This window comes from Adiantum capillus-veneris, chromosome 7, assembly GCF_014529385.1.
Source record: "Adiantum capillus-veneris isolate H3 chromosome 7, ASM1452938v2, whole genome shotgun sequence".
In the NCBI taxonomy this organism is placed as follows: Eukaryota; Viridiplantae; Streptophyta; class Polypodiopsida; order Polypodiales; family Pteridaceae; genus Adiantum; species Adiantum capillus-veneris.
This window is the reverse complement of record NC_140937.1, coordinates 92,140,166-92,159,500: the sequence shown is the minus strand read 5'-3', so window position 1 is coordinate 92,159,500 and position 19,335 is coordinate 92,140,166. Positions and strand designations below refer to the sequence as shown.

The 19,335-nt window shown below is 43.8% G+C and overlaps 1 protein-coding gene across 4 annotated transcripts in view; it reads left to right on the top strand.

Moving 5' to 3' along the window:
* Positions 1–19,335, top strand: part of CPSF73-II (cleavage and polyadenylation specificity factor 73 kDa subunit-II) — a 94,555-nt gene that overhangs the window by 14,508 nt on the left and 60,712 nt on the right. For 2 of the 4 annotated variants that reach the window (XM_086516227.1, XM_086516226.1), the window contains exons 3-7: positions 15,545–15,722; positions 16,004–16,076; positions 16,175–16,292; positions 16,518–16,591; positions 16,694–16,830. In XM_086516227.1, the coding sequence (XP_086372353.1) occupies positions 15,545–15,722; positions 16,004–16,076; positions 16,175–16,292; positions 16,518–16,591; positions 16,694–16,830 (580 nt within the window). Of the gene's footprint in view, positions 1–15,544; positions 15,931–16,003; positions 16,077–16,174; positions 16,293–16,517; positions 16,592–16,693; positions 16,831–19,335 lie in introns of those variants that run through there. The other 2 variants (XM_086516229.1, XM_086516228.1) reach the window with 2 other exon arrangements.

Below are 19,335 nucleotides of genomic sequence, written 5' to 3'. Positions count from 1 at the left end.
GCTCTATTTCTGCTTTTCTTTCTTGGTCCAACTCCTCCATAAGAGTTAGCGCAATCCTTGTCGTAGATGGGGAAGGGTCGAAGAAACCTCCTGGTTGGGAAAATTCTTCTTTGCCTCTCTCATGCTCATCACCTGTATGTGAAGTATCCATTCCGCTTCGGGTGATGACCATTCTGCATTCTGCAATCGTGGGTTCTTGTGGTCTTGGGTTCTGAAGTTCACGAGGAACTTGGGTTCTTGGGGGTCTTGAGTTCTTGAGGTTTTCTTTCGCTTGCAAATCGTGTTTGAGAAGGATCTTTTCTTCACCCGAGTTCTACTCCTTTCTGCGGGCGCACCCCTTGGCGGCCTTGCGCTCACACCAAGGTTGCTTTTTCCCACCTCACGTCGATTGGCCGGCCGCTAAGTGCACGGTCCTCTCTCAATGAGTGAAAAGAGACACAAGGGGAGGTTGGACAAGCTCTTCTTTCTTGGGATTCCTGACACTCTTCAACAAAACACGATTAGGAATCGACATGCCCAAGCGAACTTGGGTTCGTGCGACCTCAACAAGCAAAAAAAATTCTTGTGATTCTTTCCTTGAGTGATACAGAACACTGCCAAAGCTCTGATACCAATGTTAGGTGCAGCGGAATGATTGTTTGCGCTTTGCTCAAGATGAGTGCTCCGAACTGTGCTCAAGGTTCCTTTTAGTTCTTATGGAAGGGAGAGCCTTCCGTTCTTAGTGGAAAGTGCTATGATCACAAACAAACTGAATGGACACTGTGCGTGCAAGTGAATGAGATTGAGAGATAGAGAGAAGAGAGATACGACACCAGAGACGTTGTAAAAACCCTCCTCCGAAGGCCCCACTCTCGTCGGCGAGAGTGGTCTACTTATGATTGCACAATCTGGTACAAATGGTATGCATGAGACTGATGCAAGTCTAGGCTATGTCGACGATGACGACGGGAATGACGAAGTCGACCTAAGGGCTGAAATCTGCAATCTTTCTACTGCTGTCCAAAAACGCTATGGGCTGAAATCTGCAAATCTTGTATCTGCTGAATTCTGACTCTATGTCGGTGACGATGTCGATGGCGACGATGCGACGACGACGCGCTGAAAACGCAGATGCTGAAATCTGCGTTTTCCGGGCTGAAACTGTAAACCTTGCGGAAACTGACCGTGCGGCGAGGAACTGCTGCGGGAAGGTGAGATGTGCGAGGTTCGGGACTCGATCTGCGATGTCTAACTGCTGAAAACTGAAAACGTTGGTCCTAGGGCTGATTCTGTCGCGATAGATCTGCAAAACGCTGAGGTTGCTGGCAGATGCAAAAACGCTAGGGCTGAAAATGAAGTTTCTGTCAACGGGATTCTGCAGATGCAAAAACGCTAGGCTGATCTGCTATGGTCTTGTCGCCGTGGCTCTGCAAATGCAAAACGCTGGCTGATCTGCGGTGGTCTGATCCAAAAACGCTAGGTCACTTGGAGGGTTTTGCCGGGGTTCTGCTGAGAAGGTGCCTGTTGAGCATGTGTTTTTGCTGCCTCTTCTACCATTTAGTGCTAACTTGGGTTTGCTTATATATTAACTTAGCAAAATTGCTCTACCTACTTTTGTTGGAAAGTCACTTAAAAATAATAAGTGAAAATACCAAAAATAGGGAAAATAGGCTAAATGCACTGGAAAATTCCCCTGACTGAATCTGATGGATTCTGAAGGGAATACTGATGGTCATGCTGTGTGCAACTAGAGGATATGCATCTATACTAAGTGACTGGGCATGCATGGTCTACGAATAGACTCACAAAAGTGCCAGATCACTTCTAAATCTAGATTGACTGGACTGACTGAACCCTGATCATGCTGTAGCTTGTCCACGGACACATAGGGCTGGATGTGTCACATGACGTGTCCACCTAGGAGGTTGACTGTAAGCTGTACCAGCCAAATAGAACCTTTCGATTGTGCAAAGCCACTACACAAAAGGTGTTGTTGCTTTTCTCAAAGACAATGCTATGGAATGGTGGAGTTCTATAGCTACCAAGCCTCATTCTCCAAGGACTTGGCAAGCTTTCAAGAGTATTTTTGCTCGAAGCTACACTTGCTCGTCTAGTGGGAGACCCGGAGACTTCGGGATCATGCATGTGTAACATTATGATAGTCAGAGTGCTATACAATTGACAAAGAACCTGATGTTGTATGTGAAAACAAAACATGTGGATGTGAAGTATCCCTTCATATGTGAGGTGCTGGAAGATAAGCGAATGCAACTTGCCAAGGCTCACACCAGTAAGAATTGTGCAAATTTCTTACCAAACAGATCGGAGTGGTTTGCACGTTGTCGAACTTTAATGGGGATCAAGGTGGTAAGGTACGCAGTATTCGGTACGTATTGTAGTACTGAATGGTTTGAGTTAAAGGTGCGTAAAATTGGTTTATTTTTTTAAAAGACTAAAACTTAGAATACTTTACGAGGTTCATAATATGTTCATAAGTATCACTTCAAAAACGGTAAAACTACAAACCAAGACTCCCATAAACTAAAAAAATTAAGGCTTTTACACGACTGCTCGATAACATGGACCACTTTAGACATCCAGATTCCAACACTAAACAATTAGAATTTGCCAACACATACAAAGCTCAAGTTACCTCTCAATTGCTACATTATACATAAAACAATAACAAACTCTAAAAAATTTAGGTTATGCTATGGATGTCAGTCAATTATAGACGATAGTCTTATCGAAATAACAAGATGATAATCTTTTTGTATTCAGTTTAATAAACTTTTGTAGGAGCCTGAAAGCCCTAAATAAGAGCGTGCACACAAATGACTGCACCCCCCACACCCTCCCCCCACCCCAACCACAAAAAAAAAAAGAAAAAGAGTAGGATCAATCCCTATAGTACGGATGTCACGTGACACATCCCAACCCTATATGTTCGTGGACAAGCTACACCATGGCAGGGTTCAATCAGTTTAGTCAAGTCTAGATTAGCAGTGATCTGGCACTTTTGTGAGTCTATTCGTAGACCGTGCATGCCCACTCACCTAGCATAGATGCATATCCTCCGGTTGCACACAGCATGATCATCGGAATTCCCATCAGAATCCATTAGCATCAGTTAGGGGAATTTTCCAGTGCATTTAGCCTATTTTCCTATTTATTGGGATTTTCACTTATTATTTTTAAGTGACTTTCCAACAAAAGTAGGTAGGGCAATTTTGCTAAGTTAATATATAAGCAAACCCAAGTTAGCACTTTCTGGCAGAAGAGGTAGCAGGAGCTTCCCGCTCAACAGGCAACTTCTCAGCAGTACCCCCCCCTCAGCATTAGACCAACCTTCCCTTGGCGTTTTCTTCACAAGAAGCCTCGCCTACAAGATCCACCCTTTGGCGTTTCTCCCCTACAGCAAACCATCGCCGAGAAGCACCTGAACCTGGCGTTTTTACCTGATCCCCATCAACGTTTTTCAGCCTTCACTAACGCTAGGCATCCACAGCAGAACCTCAGCATTTGGTGGCGTTTTATCAGCATGAAGACCTCAGCCTTATGGCGTTTTTGCAGCAGGTTGGCAGCCCATTAAAAACGCTGCCCTATCTTGCAGATCTGCAGCATTTCCAGCCAGCAAGTCATCAGCGATTCCAGCCTTAAGTGCCAGCGTTTTGGGATCATAGGACCTCAGAAATTCAGCGTTTTGTTAGCATGGGAAACTCTGCTGAACCAGCGTTTTTCAGCATGCGACAATAGCACCAGAAACGCAGCCTTATGGTAACAAAACATCAGCATTGTTGTCTTCAGCATCAACCTCGACACACCCATTGTTTTCACCCATAGGGACAGTAGTACCACAGTCATTTTCAGCCCTGAAACAGTCCAAGAAATTCAGCATAAAGAAGATCACAGATTTCAGCCTCAGTCGCCGTCGTCACCACCGTCGTCGTCATCGGCATAGTCCAAGTTGCATCGGTCCATTGCATTCGCATTGTACACATTTGTGCAATCAAAGTAGACCACTCTCGCCGACGAGAGTGGGGCCTTCGGAGGAGGGTTTTACAAACTCTCGGGTGTCGTATCTCTTCTCTCTCCTTCTCTCAGTCTCATTCACTTGCATGCACAATATATTCACTCACTTTGTTCGTGATCATAGTACTCTCCATAAGACGGAAAGCTCTCTCTTTCCCTAAGAACTAAAAGGAACCTTGAGCAATAAAGATCACTAATCTTGAGAAAATACAACATTCATTCCGCTTCACCTTACATTGGTATCGGAGCTTTGGAAGTGTTCTGCATTACTCAAGGAAAGAACCACAAGAACCACAAGAATTTTTTTTGCTTGTTGCGATCGCACGAACCCATGTTTACTAGGGCGTGGCGATTCCTAATTGTGTTTTGTTGAAGAGTGACAAGAATCCCAAGAAAGAAGGGCTTGTCCAGCCTCCCCTTGTGTCTCTTTTCACTCATTGAGAGCGGACCGTGCACTTAGCGGCTGGCCAATCGACGTGAGGTGGGAAAAAGCAACCTTGGTGTGAGCGCAAGGCCGTCAAGGGGTGCGCCCGCAGAAAAGGGTAGAACTCGGGTGAAGAGAAGATCCTTCTCAACGCGATTTGCAAGCGAAAGAAAACCTCAAGAACCCCAAGAACCCAAGACCCTCAAGACTCAAGAACCTCAAAAACCTCAAGAACGCTAGATTCTCACGGATCAAGAACCTCAAGACCCTCAAGAACCCAAGTTCCTCGCGAGCTTAAGACCCCAAGATCATAGTGCATGGTCGTCACCCGAAGCGGAATGGATACTTTGCATTTAGGCGATGAGCACGAGAGAGGCGACGAAGGATTTTCCCCACCAGGAAATTTTTCCAACCCTCCCCCTTCGCCATCTACGCCAGACCCTATGGAGGCAACGATGAAGCAAATGATGGCCATGATGGATAGACAGGAAGACAAGCGCCTTGCTTTAGAACGCGAGCGTGACGAAAGAAACGCAAGATTGGCCGCACAACAAGAAGAAATCGGCTTGCTCTCGAACGCGAGCGCGTTGAACGAAAAGAATGCAAAGCAGAAAGGGACGCCGAGCGTGAAGCTCAAAGGGAGCTTCGCAATCAAGAATTTATTGCCAATGTCCTAGCCTTGAAGACCGAACCACCCAAAGATCGTGGGAGTTCGTCAAGTGGCGCAAGCCACGATGCGGATTCCAACCATCTAGTTACAGAAAAGTTGACTTTCAGTAAGTATGACGGTAAGATGGATGCTACTGTTATTCATTCTTGGTTGCATCAATTTAATGCTTATTTTGCGACAACTAAGAAGACAAGCAATAGCAAAGTTTTGACGGCAGCTATGTACCTTGTCGGTGATGCCATTAATTAGTACCACGCATGGCAAGAGGCACAGCTAGCCGCGCACCTAGAGGCAGCCGATGATTTCACGCCCCTCTCTTTTAGTTGGGCTGATTTCCAAGACAAGCTCAAGGCGCGGTTTATGCCACCTCAGTACCTTGCACGATTGAAGGACGATTGGCGAGCTCTCAAGCAAAATGGTATGCCGGTGATACCTTTTTCTAATCGTGTTTTGCAGCTAGGTACCCAACTACGCATGTCGGATGATGAGCGCAAAGAGGCTTTTCTCTTTGGATTGGACGAGTATATCAAGTACGATGTCGAGGTATTCGATCCAATCGATCTCAACAAGGCGGTAGCGATTGCTCTCGCACAAGAGATGAAGCACAACAAGGGAAAGCCTAAGGAGAACAAGACTTCCACAAGTACCTCGCAGACTCCTCAGAACGGTAAGAATGGTAAGAATGATAACTCTTCTAACCAATTTACCAACAATATCTCATCAAAGAATTCTCCCAATGAATCTAAGGGTAAGGCTAACACAACTGCTAAACCTAAGCTTACTCCAGATGAAACGGTAGCACAAGGAATTGTAGGAGGATACATCACTTCGGAAGAACAAAGCACGTATTCTAAAGAAGGTCGTTGTTTTCATTGTCACATTAAAGGTCACATAAAACGAACATGTCCTAAGCTTGAATCGAATGAATCTAAAGAACCCACAGCACCCACTACATCTGTCAATGCAATGAATGATAACACGATTGTGCCCAAAGTTTCTCAGGACCCTCTCATTGATGATTCTCTCATTAAATGTTATGGTCATACGTCGGGGCACCGTTTTGTCATATTGTTTGACCCAGGTAGTATGCATGATGTGATCAGTTCCTCTTGTTGAGAGAGTTCGTCTCGAAGTTAGTCGGTCTCTGGCTTTCGTCCTGGTATGGACGCTCTCATCACGGAGGAATGCCTTGATGTGTTGTTTGCAATTCAACAGACTGCTTTCACTAGAAGATTTGTTGTTTATCCTCTCTCAGGATGTGATATGATTTTAGGCATTAAGTGGTTTCGTGAGACTGATGCTGTCATAAAATTTGCGGCTAACACTATAACTCTCAATGCCGACAGTGATTCTTCTACTGTCTTTGATGGAGTGGACACTGCTCCTTCTCCATCCCTCATTGTTAATATGCAGGACAACGTTGAAAGGATTCAAGATAAGGAGACTCTCTCAGTCTCTTTTTCTCCACAGCATGACACACAGAACTTGCCTGATTATGAGAAGCATGATGATTTGAATGATAATGATTTGCATGATGATTTGGATGAAAAAGACAAGCATGATGAATTGCATGAACAAGATGTGATTGTTCACAAGGATGATGTGTTAGTTGATGCATTTTCTAGCGAAGCTAACCTCGTTGTAGATTCGATCAATCACCATGAATCGATATTGGCTTTCGAGTCGAGGTCCACAGATCCCCCACAAGAAGATTCGATAGATCCCGAAGAAGCGATCTTGGCTCTTGAGCCTTGGTCCAAAGAGCCATTACAGGAAGTATTATGTGTTCGCATGATTGATACGCACGCATTGTTCGAGTGTTTCATTCGTGAAGGTTTCCTGTATTTTAGTCAGCATCGTTATGTGATCCCTTTTCCTAGGCATGACATATTGTATGTTGAGCACGTTTCTCTCATGGATGAGCACGAATGTATGCGGATTGTTCATGAAAAGTTGAAAAGTATGTATGTAAGGAAGTCACATTTCATGTCTCTTCCTTGGCATGATACAGTTTCTAAACGAGCACATGATTGTATGAGCATCAAGCATGGGCATTTCCATTGTGATTTGCCACAGTTGATTGATTTCGATCACACACAAAAGATTCGATCGCATTGTTTGCATGTGTTTGATGAACGGGTTGTCGCTCCGTCTCTATGTTCATTTACATTGCATGCACAGTCTTTAGAGAAGCCAAGATTTTTTTCCTTCACTTTACATGGAATGGGTATGTTCATGGTTTTGTGTTGGAGATGGTTTCAAGAATTTTCAGCCATGGAGATTCTTGAAGACGAAAGAAGCAGGACTCTAGACGAAGTTGAAGCAAGAAAGGAGATTCAGAAGACTTTGTGTCACAAACGGGAGCACATAACAATATAAAATATACTCAGATAAATAGAATTTATCTCTTATTATTGAAGCCAAATGATATAGAGAGAAATAGATAGAGAGAGAGAGAGAGAGTGAGAAGATCGACACAGTACTGGGGACCAGAAGATGGGCTGGTCCCCCCCCTTAAAGAGAATTCTTTATTAGGGAGAATCTTTTTACAAGCACAAGAACCGGAGAAAACCCCTCCGTTCTAAATCTCTGACTCGATGGTCGTTCCTTCCCGTAAGGGAAATCTAAGAGACAGATTTAGAACGGAGGGGTTTTCTCCGGTTCTTGTGCTTGTAAAAAGATTCTCCCTAATAAAGAATTCTCTTTAAGGGGGGGGACCAGCCCATCGTCTGGTCCCTAGTACTGTGTCGGATCTTCTCACTCTCTCTCTCTCTCTCTATCTATTTCTGTCTATATCATTTGGCTTCAATAATAAGAGATAAATTTTATTTATCTGAGTATATTTTATATTGTTATGCGCTCCCGTTTGTGACAGTGGTATCAGAGCATGGTCTCCTCTCTTTCTCTGTAAAGGAGGACTACTCTGGGAAGATACGGGAAGAAGCCATGACAAGCCAAGAGAGAAGTAAGTAGGCGGAAACCTAAGTCCTGCAGGAGAAAGCTCGCAGAGTTGGAATTTTTTTTTTCTCTCTGCAAGAAGTCGACACAAGACTTGGGATTCTCTGAGAAGGCAACAAGAGCATGATGCTGAAGAACCTAGAGAATCCAAGGAGCGGAATGCTCGAGATCCTTCAGAATTCAGAAGATATCCATGAACATCAATCCAGAACCATAGCCAAGAAATCCCGTCATCTCGGGAAGGATATGAAGGTCTTTAGACCTCAGAACCCTCCGATCAAGTTTGATACTTTTGACGGAAGAGAATATGCCCCGAAAGCTACCGCTTTCATTTGACAGTATGAAGTTGCCTTTGCAAACGGCAATTTCTGAGAAGTGTCAAAGGTAAGGTATGTGACCAAACACCTCAAGGGGATTGCAAGTACTTGGTGGTATACCAAAGCTTTGCAAGGAACTTACAACAAGACTTGGATTCAATTCAAGGCTGAATTTTTTTCCTCTACGCTTTGAGGAAGGCATCCAAGAAGATTGGGATCGGTCTGCCCAATAGAAATACGAGCAAGTCCAAGCAAGTAGTGGTTCACTCTTGCCAAGGTAGCTCCACTCTTGACCCTCTCTGAGGAAGGAAAGATGAAGAAATTCAACGAAGGACTTTTGCCGAATTTTGTAAACCCATCTGCAAGATACTTTGCAGCAGATGGTGGAGTCAACAATAAAAGCTGAAAGTGTACACCTTGATGTTCATAGAATACAATCTCCGCAGTGGGACGAGAACCATTGAACACAGAAACAACGAATTTTTGTTACCTCTCCTCGAAGGATACATTGCTATCCGGAGAAAGTTTGGAGTAAGGGAATTCAATCTAACTCTCGAGTTTTTGACCCTCAAACTTTAAGTGAGAGGGCAGGTCTTGGATCAAAGTTATATCTTTGAGGAACTCATAAAATGCGTATTGCTTTTATGCACGAGATATGCATGTGTCTGACAAGGACAATCACTCTCGCGTATTTATGAGAGTAGGATCAATTTGAAACATTGTTTTCTGAGATGAATTGGTTTGCTCAACCATCCGGAAGGTCAACTATTGATCTCGTATCCGGTAGTTCACAAACAAATTACCTGCTATTGTGGGTAGGACGACAGAAAGGAAGAAACCATTCAGATCTTTCAACCAAGAAAAGCTTTCACTAAGCTTGAATACTCTTTAAGTCCACACCCCCTACCCGGTAAGGGAAGATATGGTAGTGCTTTTCGCACAAGTGAATGAACACTCTTTACGAGGGAAGGAACAAGCGACGACTACGGCCTATGCTCGAGGAATCCAAAGATTGAAATCCTAGATTATTTGATGAGCGGGTTTTGCTCTAAGATCGAGCCAAGGGATCGTCAAGTTGAGCGTCTTTGCTCTAAGGATCTTACGAAGGGAAGGTAATTTCCCAGGTTCATTGAAACTCTAACACAACTTAAGAATTATGTACACTTTTGAGTACATGGATAACACACGAAGATGCAGACCTATGCCAAGGAACTGGACGAGAGTTTGTTATACTCTCTTGAGCGCCTATTTGCGCGCAAGAATATTCCGACACGAGAATCTCTATTTGAGATGTGTTTGGTAGAAGGAATCTACGGAGAAGAGGTTTTCCGATGGTCGTTGATCATTGAGTACGCTATGTGCTTTTACCATTACAGTAGCAACTTTTGGTTGCGGTATATGTTTCTCCATGAGCAGGTCAAGTAGCATTTACACGCTGCTGGAATAAATTCGAACTATTATGTTCGTAAGAATATAGTTCGCCAACCTTTCAAAATGGTAAGAATTACATATGGGAGAACATCCCTGAGAATCAAAGAGGGTTCGCTCTGTTGTGAACCGGGTTTGAACGTACGTTCAGAAAATGCTATGGCTAGAATCCTATCTGCCTGAGATTTTGCATGTTGTCATTGATTCTCGCAAGGTGAATCATTTTTTATGATTTTGTAAGGAAGAGAGGCTAATGGGCGTCGGAAAATCACTGCTGGTGGTAATAACTCGCAAGAGGAAACGATTGGAAGAAAGTGCTGTCGTGCACAAGGAATCTTCGGCCTGGAACCGTCCGCCTACGTTGAGCGACGGCCTGGAACAAGAACCTTCTTTAAGGTGATCGCAAATTGTGGAAGAAAGAAAGACATCGAGCTTAATGCTCTATGACTTGAGCATTCCCTATGTGGGAGGATACAAGAGGTTTAATACCCTCTAGACTAACAACGCAGGATTATGCGCAAAGACAGATACCTAGATTGATTTCTAGGAGGATTATTCTTCTCGGGATTGAGAAGGTGGAATTGAGTTAACAGATTCTCGGATGAGGAAACTTCCAATATGTTGGAAAGACGCGAATGACGAGTTCTTACATGGCTCGTAAGTTTGATGAATGGTGAAGGATATCCTCGAGGTACTAGAGGAAGGACATGAAGCGGTAAGGTAAGTATTGAATTCTTGAATTTTTGTTTAATTTAATTTTTAAGTTCTCTTTTGAGAAAGGACTAGCTCAACTCACCATTGAGCAAGATTTGGAATCTTTCCGGTTTCTCCCCGGCAGTTCAGTTGGACCTCTACAGTTGAGGACAACTGTTTATAAGTGAGAGGGATGTTGCTAAATTGGCTTTATCTGACAGAAAAATAATTCTAAATGAATTATTGGATTTATAAGTGAGAGGGTTTTCTCGCTTGGAACATCAAGGAAAAATAATTCTAAATGAATTATTGGAATTTTAAGTGAGGGTTTTTCTCACTGGAGACATTCGAGTACAGAGTATTCCTAGTGCGTCATTCAAAGTAATGACGATAGCACTGTGAACGAGAATATCTGTAAGGCCACCAAGAACGGGTACTTCTGATGCGTCACATCGGATGGGTGACAGGGAGCATCGGGAAGAAGTATCCGACCATCCGGGAACGGACATCTCTGATGCGTCATAGGATGGGTGACATAGAGCATCGTGAAGGGGATTGTACCGTAAGTTCGGTAGGAAAGGACTAGGTGATGGGTATTCTTGATGCGTCACAAGGTGGGTGATGGGTGCATTGGAAAGGGGACATCCATAGTCGAGAGGAAATCCGAACTGGAAAGAGGAATACGCATAAAGACGCAAGCACAAGAATAAAGATGGGTTCTGAGAAGCTTTTCTTAAAAAGCGGAAAATTTGAACGAGTTTTCCGGGAAGAGCAAACGCTTTCCCACGAGGAATCTATGTTTGCATTGCATTCGTTCATGTGGTTGCATCCAGGGACGCCTAGGAAGTGCTGTGAAAGCATTGATTTTAACTTATAAGGTTTTATTGAGTTTTTGGGCAGGTTCAGACCAATTTTAAAAATATGCCGGCCGTCCACTTAATAAGTGGGCAGCCACTTAGAAAAAAAAGCAACAAAACCAGCCAGCGAATTCTCTCTCCCTATTTCGGGTAGAACAGAGAAAAAAAATAAAAAAAATAAAATAAAATTTGAGCTCTGATACCACTGTCACAAACGGAAGCACATAACAATATAAAATATACTCAGATAAATAGAATTTATCTCTTATTATTGAAGCCAAAGGATATATATATATATATATATAGAGAGAGAGAGAGAGAGAGAGAGAGAGAGAGAGAGAGAGAGAGAGAGAGAGAATGAGAGAGAGAGAGAGAGAGTACTGGGGACGAGAAGATGGGCTGGTCCCCCCCCTTAAAGAGAATTCTATATTAGGGAGAATCTTTTTACAAGCACAAGAACCGGAGAAAACCCCTCCGTTCTAAATCTCTGACTCGATGGTCGTTCCTTCCCGTAAGGGAAATCCGAGAGACAAGCTCTCAATCCTTTTTCCGTCTGTACTCGGAGTTGAGACTCCGCAGACAATTTCCGAATTCCGTTTCCGGAATTCCCAAGCGTAGGCCGAAGCCTTCTCGCCTCTCCTTCGCGATGAAGTACCTGCAAACACACACGCAAACACACGACAACAATTCGTATGGCGAATCCACAATAGGTACCTGTCACTCTTGCGCGAGAAAAGTGACTTCCGTGCTTCGTAGTCTCGCGATCTCTCGCGTCTTCTGGCGGTAGAGTCTTCTCTTGCTGGCGCTGGTAACCTCCCTTCGGTGAGGGCATGTGGTGCTTTTATAGCTCCTTCACCACGGCACGAATAGCTGCTCGCGGAGAGATCGCGGCCGTTTTTTTTTTTTTTTCTGTTCTACCCGAAATAGGGAGAGAGAATTCGCTGGCTGGTTTTGTTGCTTTTTTTTCTAAGTGGCTGCCCACTTATTAAGTGGACGGCCGGCATATTTTTAAAATTGGTTTGAACGTGCCCAAAAACTCAATAAAACCTTATAAGTTAAAATCAATGCTTTCACAGCACTTCCCAGGTGTCCCTGGATGCAACCACATGAACGAATGCAATGCAAACATAGATTCCTCGCGGGAAAGCATTCGCTCTTCCCGGAAAACTCGTTCAAATTTTCCGCTTTTTAAGAAAAGCTTCTCAGAACCCATCTTTATTCTTGTGCTTGCGTCTTTACGCGTATTCCTCTTTCCAGTTCGGATTTCCTCTCGACTATGGATATCCCCTTTCCAATGCACCCATCACCCACCTTGTGATGCATCAAGAATACCCATCACCTAGTCCTTTCCTACCGAACTTACGGTACAATCCCCTTCACGATGCTCTATGTCACCCATCCTATGACGCATCAGAGATGTCCGTTCCCGGATGGTCGGATACTTCTTCCCAATGCTCCCTGTCACCCATCCGATGTGACGCATCAGAAGTACCCGTTCTTGGTGGCCTTACAGATATTCTCGTTCACAGTGCTATCGTCATTACTTTGAAGGACGCACTAGGAATACTCTGTACTCGAATGTCTCCAGTGAGAAAAACCCTCACTTAAAATTCCAATAATTCATTTATAATTATTTTTCCTTGATGTTCCAAGCGAGAAAACCCTCTCACTTATAAATCCAATAATTCATTTATAATTATTTTTCTGTCAGATAAAGCCAATTTAGCAACACTTTGTGTCGCTTTCGGCACGGCCCAAAGAAGCAAGTGTTGCAGACCTTTATGAAGTTCAAGTACCACACGACCCACACATCAGAGTGGGCTGGCGAGAGTCCCTTCTAGGATTCCGGATGTTGTTGGCGATCTCCCTCGACGCCATACAGTTCGGTACCAGTACCTCACTTTGAAAAGGAGGGGATGTCACGTGACACATCCCAACCCTATGTGTCCGTGGACAAGCTACACCACAACAGGGTTCAATCAGTTTAGTCAAGTCTAGATTAGCAGTGATCTGGCACTTTTGTGAGTCTATTCGTAGACCGTGCATGCCCACTCACCTAGCATAGATGCATATCCTCCGGTTGCACACAGCATGATCATCGGAATTCCCATCAGAATCCATTAGCATCAGTTAGGGGAATTTTCCAGTGCATTTAGCCTATTTTCCTATTTATTGGGATTTTCACTTATTATTTTTAAGTGACTTTCCAACAAAAGTAGGTAGGGCAATTTTGCTAAGTTAATATATAAGCAAACCCAAGTTAGCACTTTCTGGCAGAAGAGGTAGCAGGAGCTTCCCGCTCAACAGGCAACTTCTCAGCAGTACCCCCCCCTCAGCATTAGACCAACCTTCCCTTGGCGTTTTCTTCACAAGAAGCCTCGCCTACAAGATCCACCCTTTGGCGTTTCTCCCCTACAGCAAACCATCGCCGAGAAGCACCTGAACCTGGCGTTTTTACCTGATCCCCATCAACGTTTTTCAGCCTTCACTAACGCTAGGCATCCACAGCAGAACCTCAGCATTTGGTGGCGTTTTATCAGCATGAAGACCTCAGCCTTATGGCGTTTTTGCAGCAGGTTGGCAGCCCATTAAAAACGCTGCCCTATCTTGCAGATCTGCAGCATTTCCAGCCAGCAAGTCATCAGCGATTCCAGCCTTAAGTGCCAGCGTTTTGGGATCATAGGACCTCAGAAATTCAGCGTTTTGTTAGCATGGGAAACTCTGCTGAACCAGCGTTTTTCAGCATGCGACAATAGCACCAGAAACGCAGCCTTATGGTAACAAAACATCAGCATTGTTGTCTTCAGCATCAACCTCGACACACCCATTGTTTTCACCCATAGGGACAGTAGTACCACAATCATTTTCAGCCCTGAAACAGTCCAAGAAATTCAGCATAAAGAAGATCACAGATTTCAGCCTCAGTCGCCGTCGTCACCACCGTCGTCGTCATCGGCATAGTCCAAGTTGCATCGGTCCATTGCATTCGCATTGTACACATTTGTGCAATCAAAGTAGACCACTCTCGCCGACGAGAGTGGGGCCTTCGGAGGAGGGTTTTACAAACTCTCGGGTGTCGTATCTCTTCTCTCTCCTTCTCTCAGTCTCATTCACTTGCACGCACAATATATTCACTCACTTTGTTCGTGATCATAGCACTCTCCATAAGACGGAAAGCTCTCTCTTTCCCTAAGAACTAAAAGGAACCTTGAGCAATAAAGATCACTAATCTTGAGAAAATACAACATTCATTCCGTTGCGCCTTACAACGGATCCTACCTTGATGGGGATAGGGTAGATCATAGATGGTCTTTCTACTCTGTATTTACATATATAGATAGTCACCCCCCATTGTTTAGAGGCACATTGACCTTGAAGTGGGAGGTTGTTGGGGTGGTAAAGCCCATTGCGCCAGCCCCAAGTAAACAGGTGGCGTGACACCATTCATTCCTTGTAGTCTAAGTAATAAGGACGCTCAAACTAGTCACTATCGTAACAAGGAGTCCATCTCTGTGTGTCTCTCTTGCTCTCCATCTTTGCACTCTCTTCTTGGGTTGCTCCTGCATGCTCACAATGAGCACCTCATATGATGATTTTATATAGAGGCCGGGATACATGACATCCAACGTACCCTTTCTTCCCATGAGTTGGAGAAGCTTGAGCAGTACCAGCTCATGGGATCGGTTGAATGCTAGAGTCTAGTCTTTCATCTTCGTCAATTGTACTTGACAAGCACTTGGCGATATTCGGAGTATGAACAATGCTCATCGGTATATCTTGAACCACGTGGATAAAGTCTATGATATGATGACGCCTATAAAGAGAGCTTACTTTGAGGTACAGTTATGGACCCTCTGCAGTCCAAGTCCAGGAAGGATCACATTCATGAGATGCAGTAGTTGATCCTTCAGGCAGAGAGGTTGATCTCTTTGGTGAAGGCTGTTATATTTTTGAATGTACATCTTTAATTTTCTCCCATTCTTTTAATCTTTCAAAAGAAGACCAGGGTTTCATTGAGTCAGCCCCCATGTGGAATAATATTTGAATCATACTCTCATACCTATACATGTACAGATATGAAATGTATGTCAATGTATATTTTCTTGATTGTCAGGTGACATTAACAAAGCATACCTTGTATTTTATCCAACAAAGAATTTATCATTTATTTGTGTCATTATATCAGGGGCTGGACTCGAAGTAGGTAAGAGTTGTGTGGTGGTCATGATTGCGGGCAAGACAATCATGTTCGATTGTGGCATGCATTTGGGTTATCATGACGAGCGTCGCTTCCCAGACTTCTCTTTGATTCCTAAGCGAGGGGACTTCACTCAATCCATTGATTGTATCATCATCACACATTTGTAAGGAAATCAACTTTTTCTGGAATGCATCTGTGCAATGGCACACATATATGTACTAACTGAAGTCATGGATGAAATAACATTACAGCTCACATGCTCACTTTTTGAGGCTCATGTAAGCAGCTCAATTTACATATGAAATGCATATTAAGTTACAAAAGCTTGGGACATTGTCGATTTTTTTAGCCACTTCAGTCGGGAAAATTGGGTAGTGTTTTGTTGCTACCTTCTAGTCAGAAGTTCTGCACTTGCAAGCTTCGTAATACCAGATAATGAAACAGTCACTTGGATCATATTGGAGCACTTCCATACTTTACTGAAGTATGTGGCTATGAAGGTCCCATCTTTATGACAGTAAGTTAATTTTCATCCAGCTTAAGAATATGTTAAATTTGTAAAGAATAAACATGCTTTACATGTGATTGTTTCAAATGTCTACCTACTTATGACAGTATCCTACGAAGGCATTGGCTCCTTTGATGCTTGAGGATTATCGGAAAGTGATGGTGGAGAGAAGGGGACAACAGGAGCAGTTTAGTGTGTTGCAGATACATGAAAGCATGAAAAAAGGTGATGACATTCACTCAACAAAGGTGGAAGATTCAGAGAATGAAGTCTATAGACTTTTAGGGGTGATTCAAGTGGAGACTATTTCTGAGTTTTAATAGTGATTCCAGTGGATACTACCTGTGAATCTTAAGAATGATGCAAGGAGAAAGGGTAATCTCTCCTTGCACGGGAGATTGATGCAAGGGGAGAGTGGTGCTTGCTAAACTTCTGCCATTTGCCTTGCAGTGACTGCAGTTGATTTGAGACAGACAATTTCCTTAGGATCAGACATTCAGCTCCGGGCTTATTATGCTGGACATGTATTGTGACAACTGTTATCTTCTTTTGTTGGTGATGCATAATGATTTTGTATGGAAAGTTTTATATATAACCAAAATTTTTTACATCAACATTATTTGCAGGTACTTGGTGCAGCAATGTTTTATGTGAAAGTGGGTGAAAGCACTGTAGTCTACACTGGAGATTACAATATGACTCCCGATCGACATTTAGGGGCAGCTCAAATTGATCGCTTGCAGCCTGACTTAATCATTACAGAGTGAGCTTCTATTATGGCTGTTAGTCCACGTTATTCAATGTATATGGTTAACTTGCTACCCTCATACACAGGTTGTAGGGTCTCATTAAAGTAATCTTGCTCTTCTGAGTGTAATATGCACACAGTCACACATATTAGTCTGTTTTGGTCTAGTTACCAATATGTCGGGAAACGCCAATCAAGAGCTTGAGGCTGCTTGAGGATGCTTCATGATGAAAAATCTGTAGGTGGCTGTGTCTTTGGCCGACTGCGACTTAATGGATGAAAAACCTGGGCCACCTATTGATGAGTATAGGATTGCTCAGTCAGTGCTTGTGAGTGCAGTTGGAGCGCCAATTGCTCATACACATCAAGATAAGATACCACTGTAGCACTGGGCAATTAGGGAAGTTGGTGTACTACCGAGAAAACATGAAGCTCATATGTAGTTTCCATACTTCTATGAACCCCAAGCCGGTAAAACACACGTTATCTATACACTAGAACACAGTTTAGTCTTGGAGAATGCAACTTGACTTTACACTTGTGGATTTTTCACACTAGAGTAGGTAGATCCGACTCAAGTGAAGATGATTGCTTATTCAAGTGCAAAGGAGATAGAGTCCTGGTATAGAGATGAGCAGGAGGAGGCTCTACAAGAGCTTCACAGAGAGCTCGATAGCATGGATCAAACACGGGTCACTAGGTTACAAGCTTGGACTTATAGTAGCCCTCTTTGTTAGGAGGTTGCAGAGCCAAAGAGAAAACAATGGGAGAGTGTTAGGTGAGGGAAGTTGCCTATGTGTAGTAGCGAGGCTCGGCGAATGAGGCAATGCGTAGCATTCACACTTCACAGTATGATGAGGATGATGTAGGCCCATCATGAGGGTGTACTGTTGTAGAGCCAGAGTTTGATGAGGAAGATAATGTCCTGGAAGATGGAGACATGCCTGCCTTGAATGCGTGTTCTTCATCTTATAATGAGGAGATAGGAGTGTCTCATGCTTTATTAGCTATTTCAGTGAGGGGTTGGAACTTGGATTAGGTGTGTATCTATGACATATGTCTAATGTCCTATGATGTACTTTTCACTTTTCATAATTATTCTAGTGTTCATTGTTTTCTGCTCTTTCATAATGATTGTAATAAGTCTCGTATGTCATCCATTGTGTAATCGAAGTTATGGTTGTGTGTAAGCTTTGTATCTATTATTCAGTTCTGATTGCTCAGCGGTGGACGTCTCAAGTGGTCTACAATATCATAGGATTGTAAGCAAGCCTTGAACTTCATAGTTCATGGCATCTTGCCAATCTTTGTTCGTATTTTTTAAACATTTGTGGAGTGACGTATTCTTGGTTTGATGCTTTTTTAATGAAAAAGACCACGAACTTTTGCATACTTGAAAGCTTCAACCATTCAGTATTGGGAACCTTACACCAAGTGTTAGAGCTACACCACTATGCTCCTTCATCTAGGGTTATGGCATACTTGTACTAGCTAGTGTGCACCCGGGCAGGCCACCCTTGCATTGCTTTGGCTGGTTGCATGTTATACTTTGGCCGGCCGGACCTTATTTGGTCCTGTGTCCATTATTTGTGGGTGCCCTATTTTTTCTTGTCGTGGCCCCGGGGGGGGGGAGGTACATCCCTAGACATCAGGATGGGCGCATGCAGTATGTCGGATCAATGTGAACCTGGCCCTTTAGTTATGAAGTCCTATAAATAAGACTTGAGTCTCATTTGTGATACATCTTGTGTGATCACCACACTTGGACTTTAGGCCCTTGGCGGCTCTACCCGCACTGGTGTGGGCATGGTGGTATGAGACACCAGCTATTGTGGCAGAGACTAGCCCGTTTGGCTCCAGGGTCCCAGGCTCGGGGTGAGCCCGTATTGGCTCTATGGCTGGGAGGTGAGCCTGATGTCCGCTCACTATGTGTGTCTAGGTGTGAGTTTGGCTTGCGTCATGTCATGTGTGCAGGATGGATCTGGTGAGGGACTAACATTGGTATCAGAGTTTTTTCCTAGCTCGTATACACGACATGATGACATGCACAAATACACTAGAGCTCATGGGGCTGTGGTGGCCCAGCCTGATAGGCTCTCCCAACGCTTGTACAAGGTGGTATGGGACGCTACTAGCAAGAGAGGAGGGCACATGCTGGCCAGTGGTGAGAATTCTGTGAGTTTTCTTTTTTTGCTTTTCATGGATTCCCGTGTGTGGAATGTTGATGCTGGAGGCAGTCACATGGATGCTTGGTGTGTCTGTTGACCTCTCTGTAACTGAGTATGCTTGAGGGTGTCCTCGGGAGTTGCCACTCCAAGGACTTGGCAGCACCCTCCGTAGACACATCTCAGTGAGAGATTTTATTGCTCCTGGAGTATGTCTTCGCTGGGAAATGGAGAAGGAGAGTATTTTGCAACCTTTGTGCATCGGAATATGGTGGTCACGTTTTTTTGCTCACCGTCTTGAGATGCTAATGACAAAACCCAAGGGCTACCAGCCCTATGGTGGCTGACTCACCCA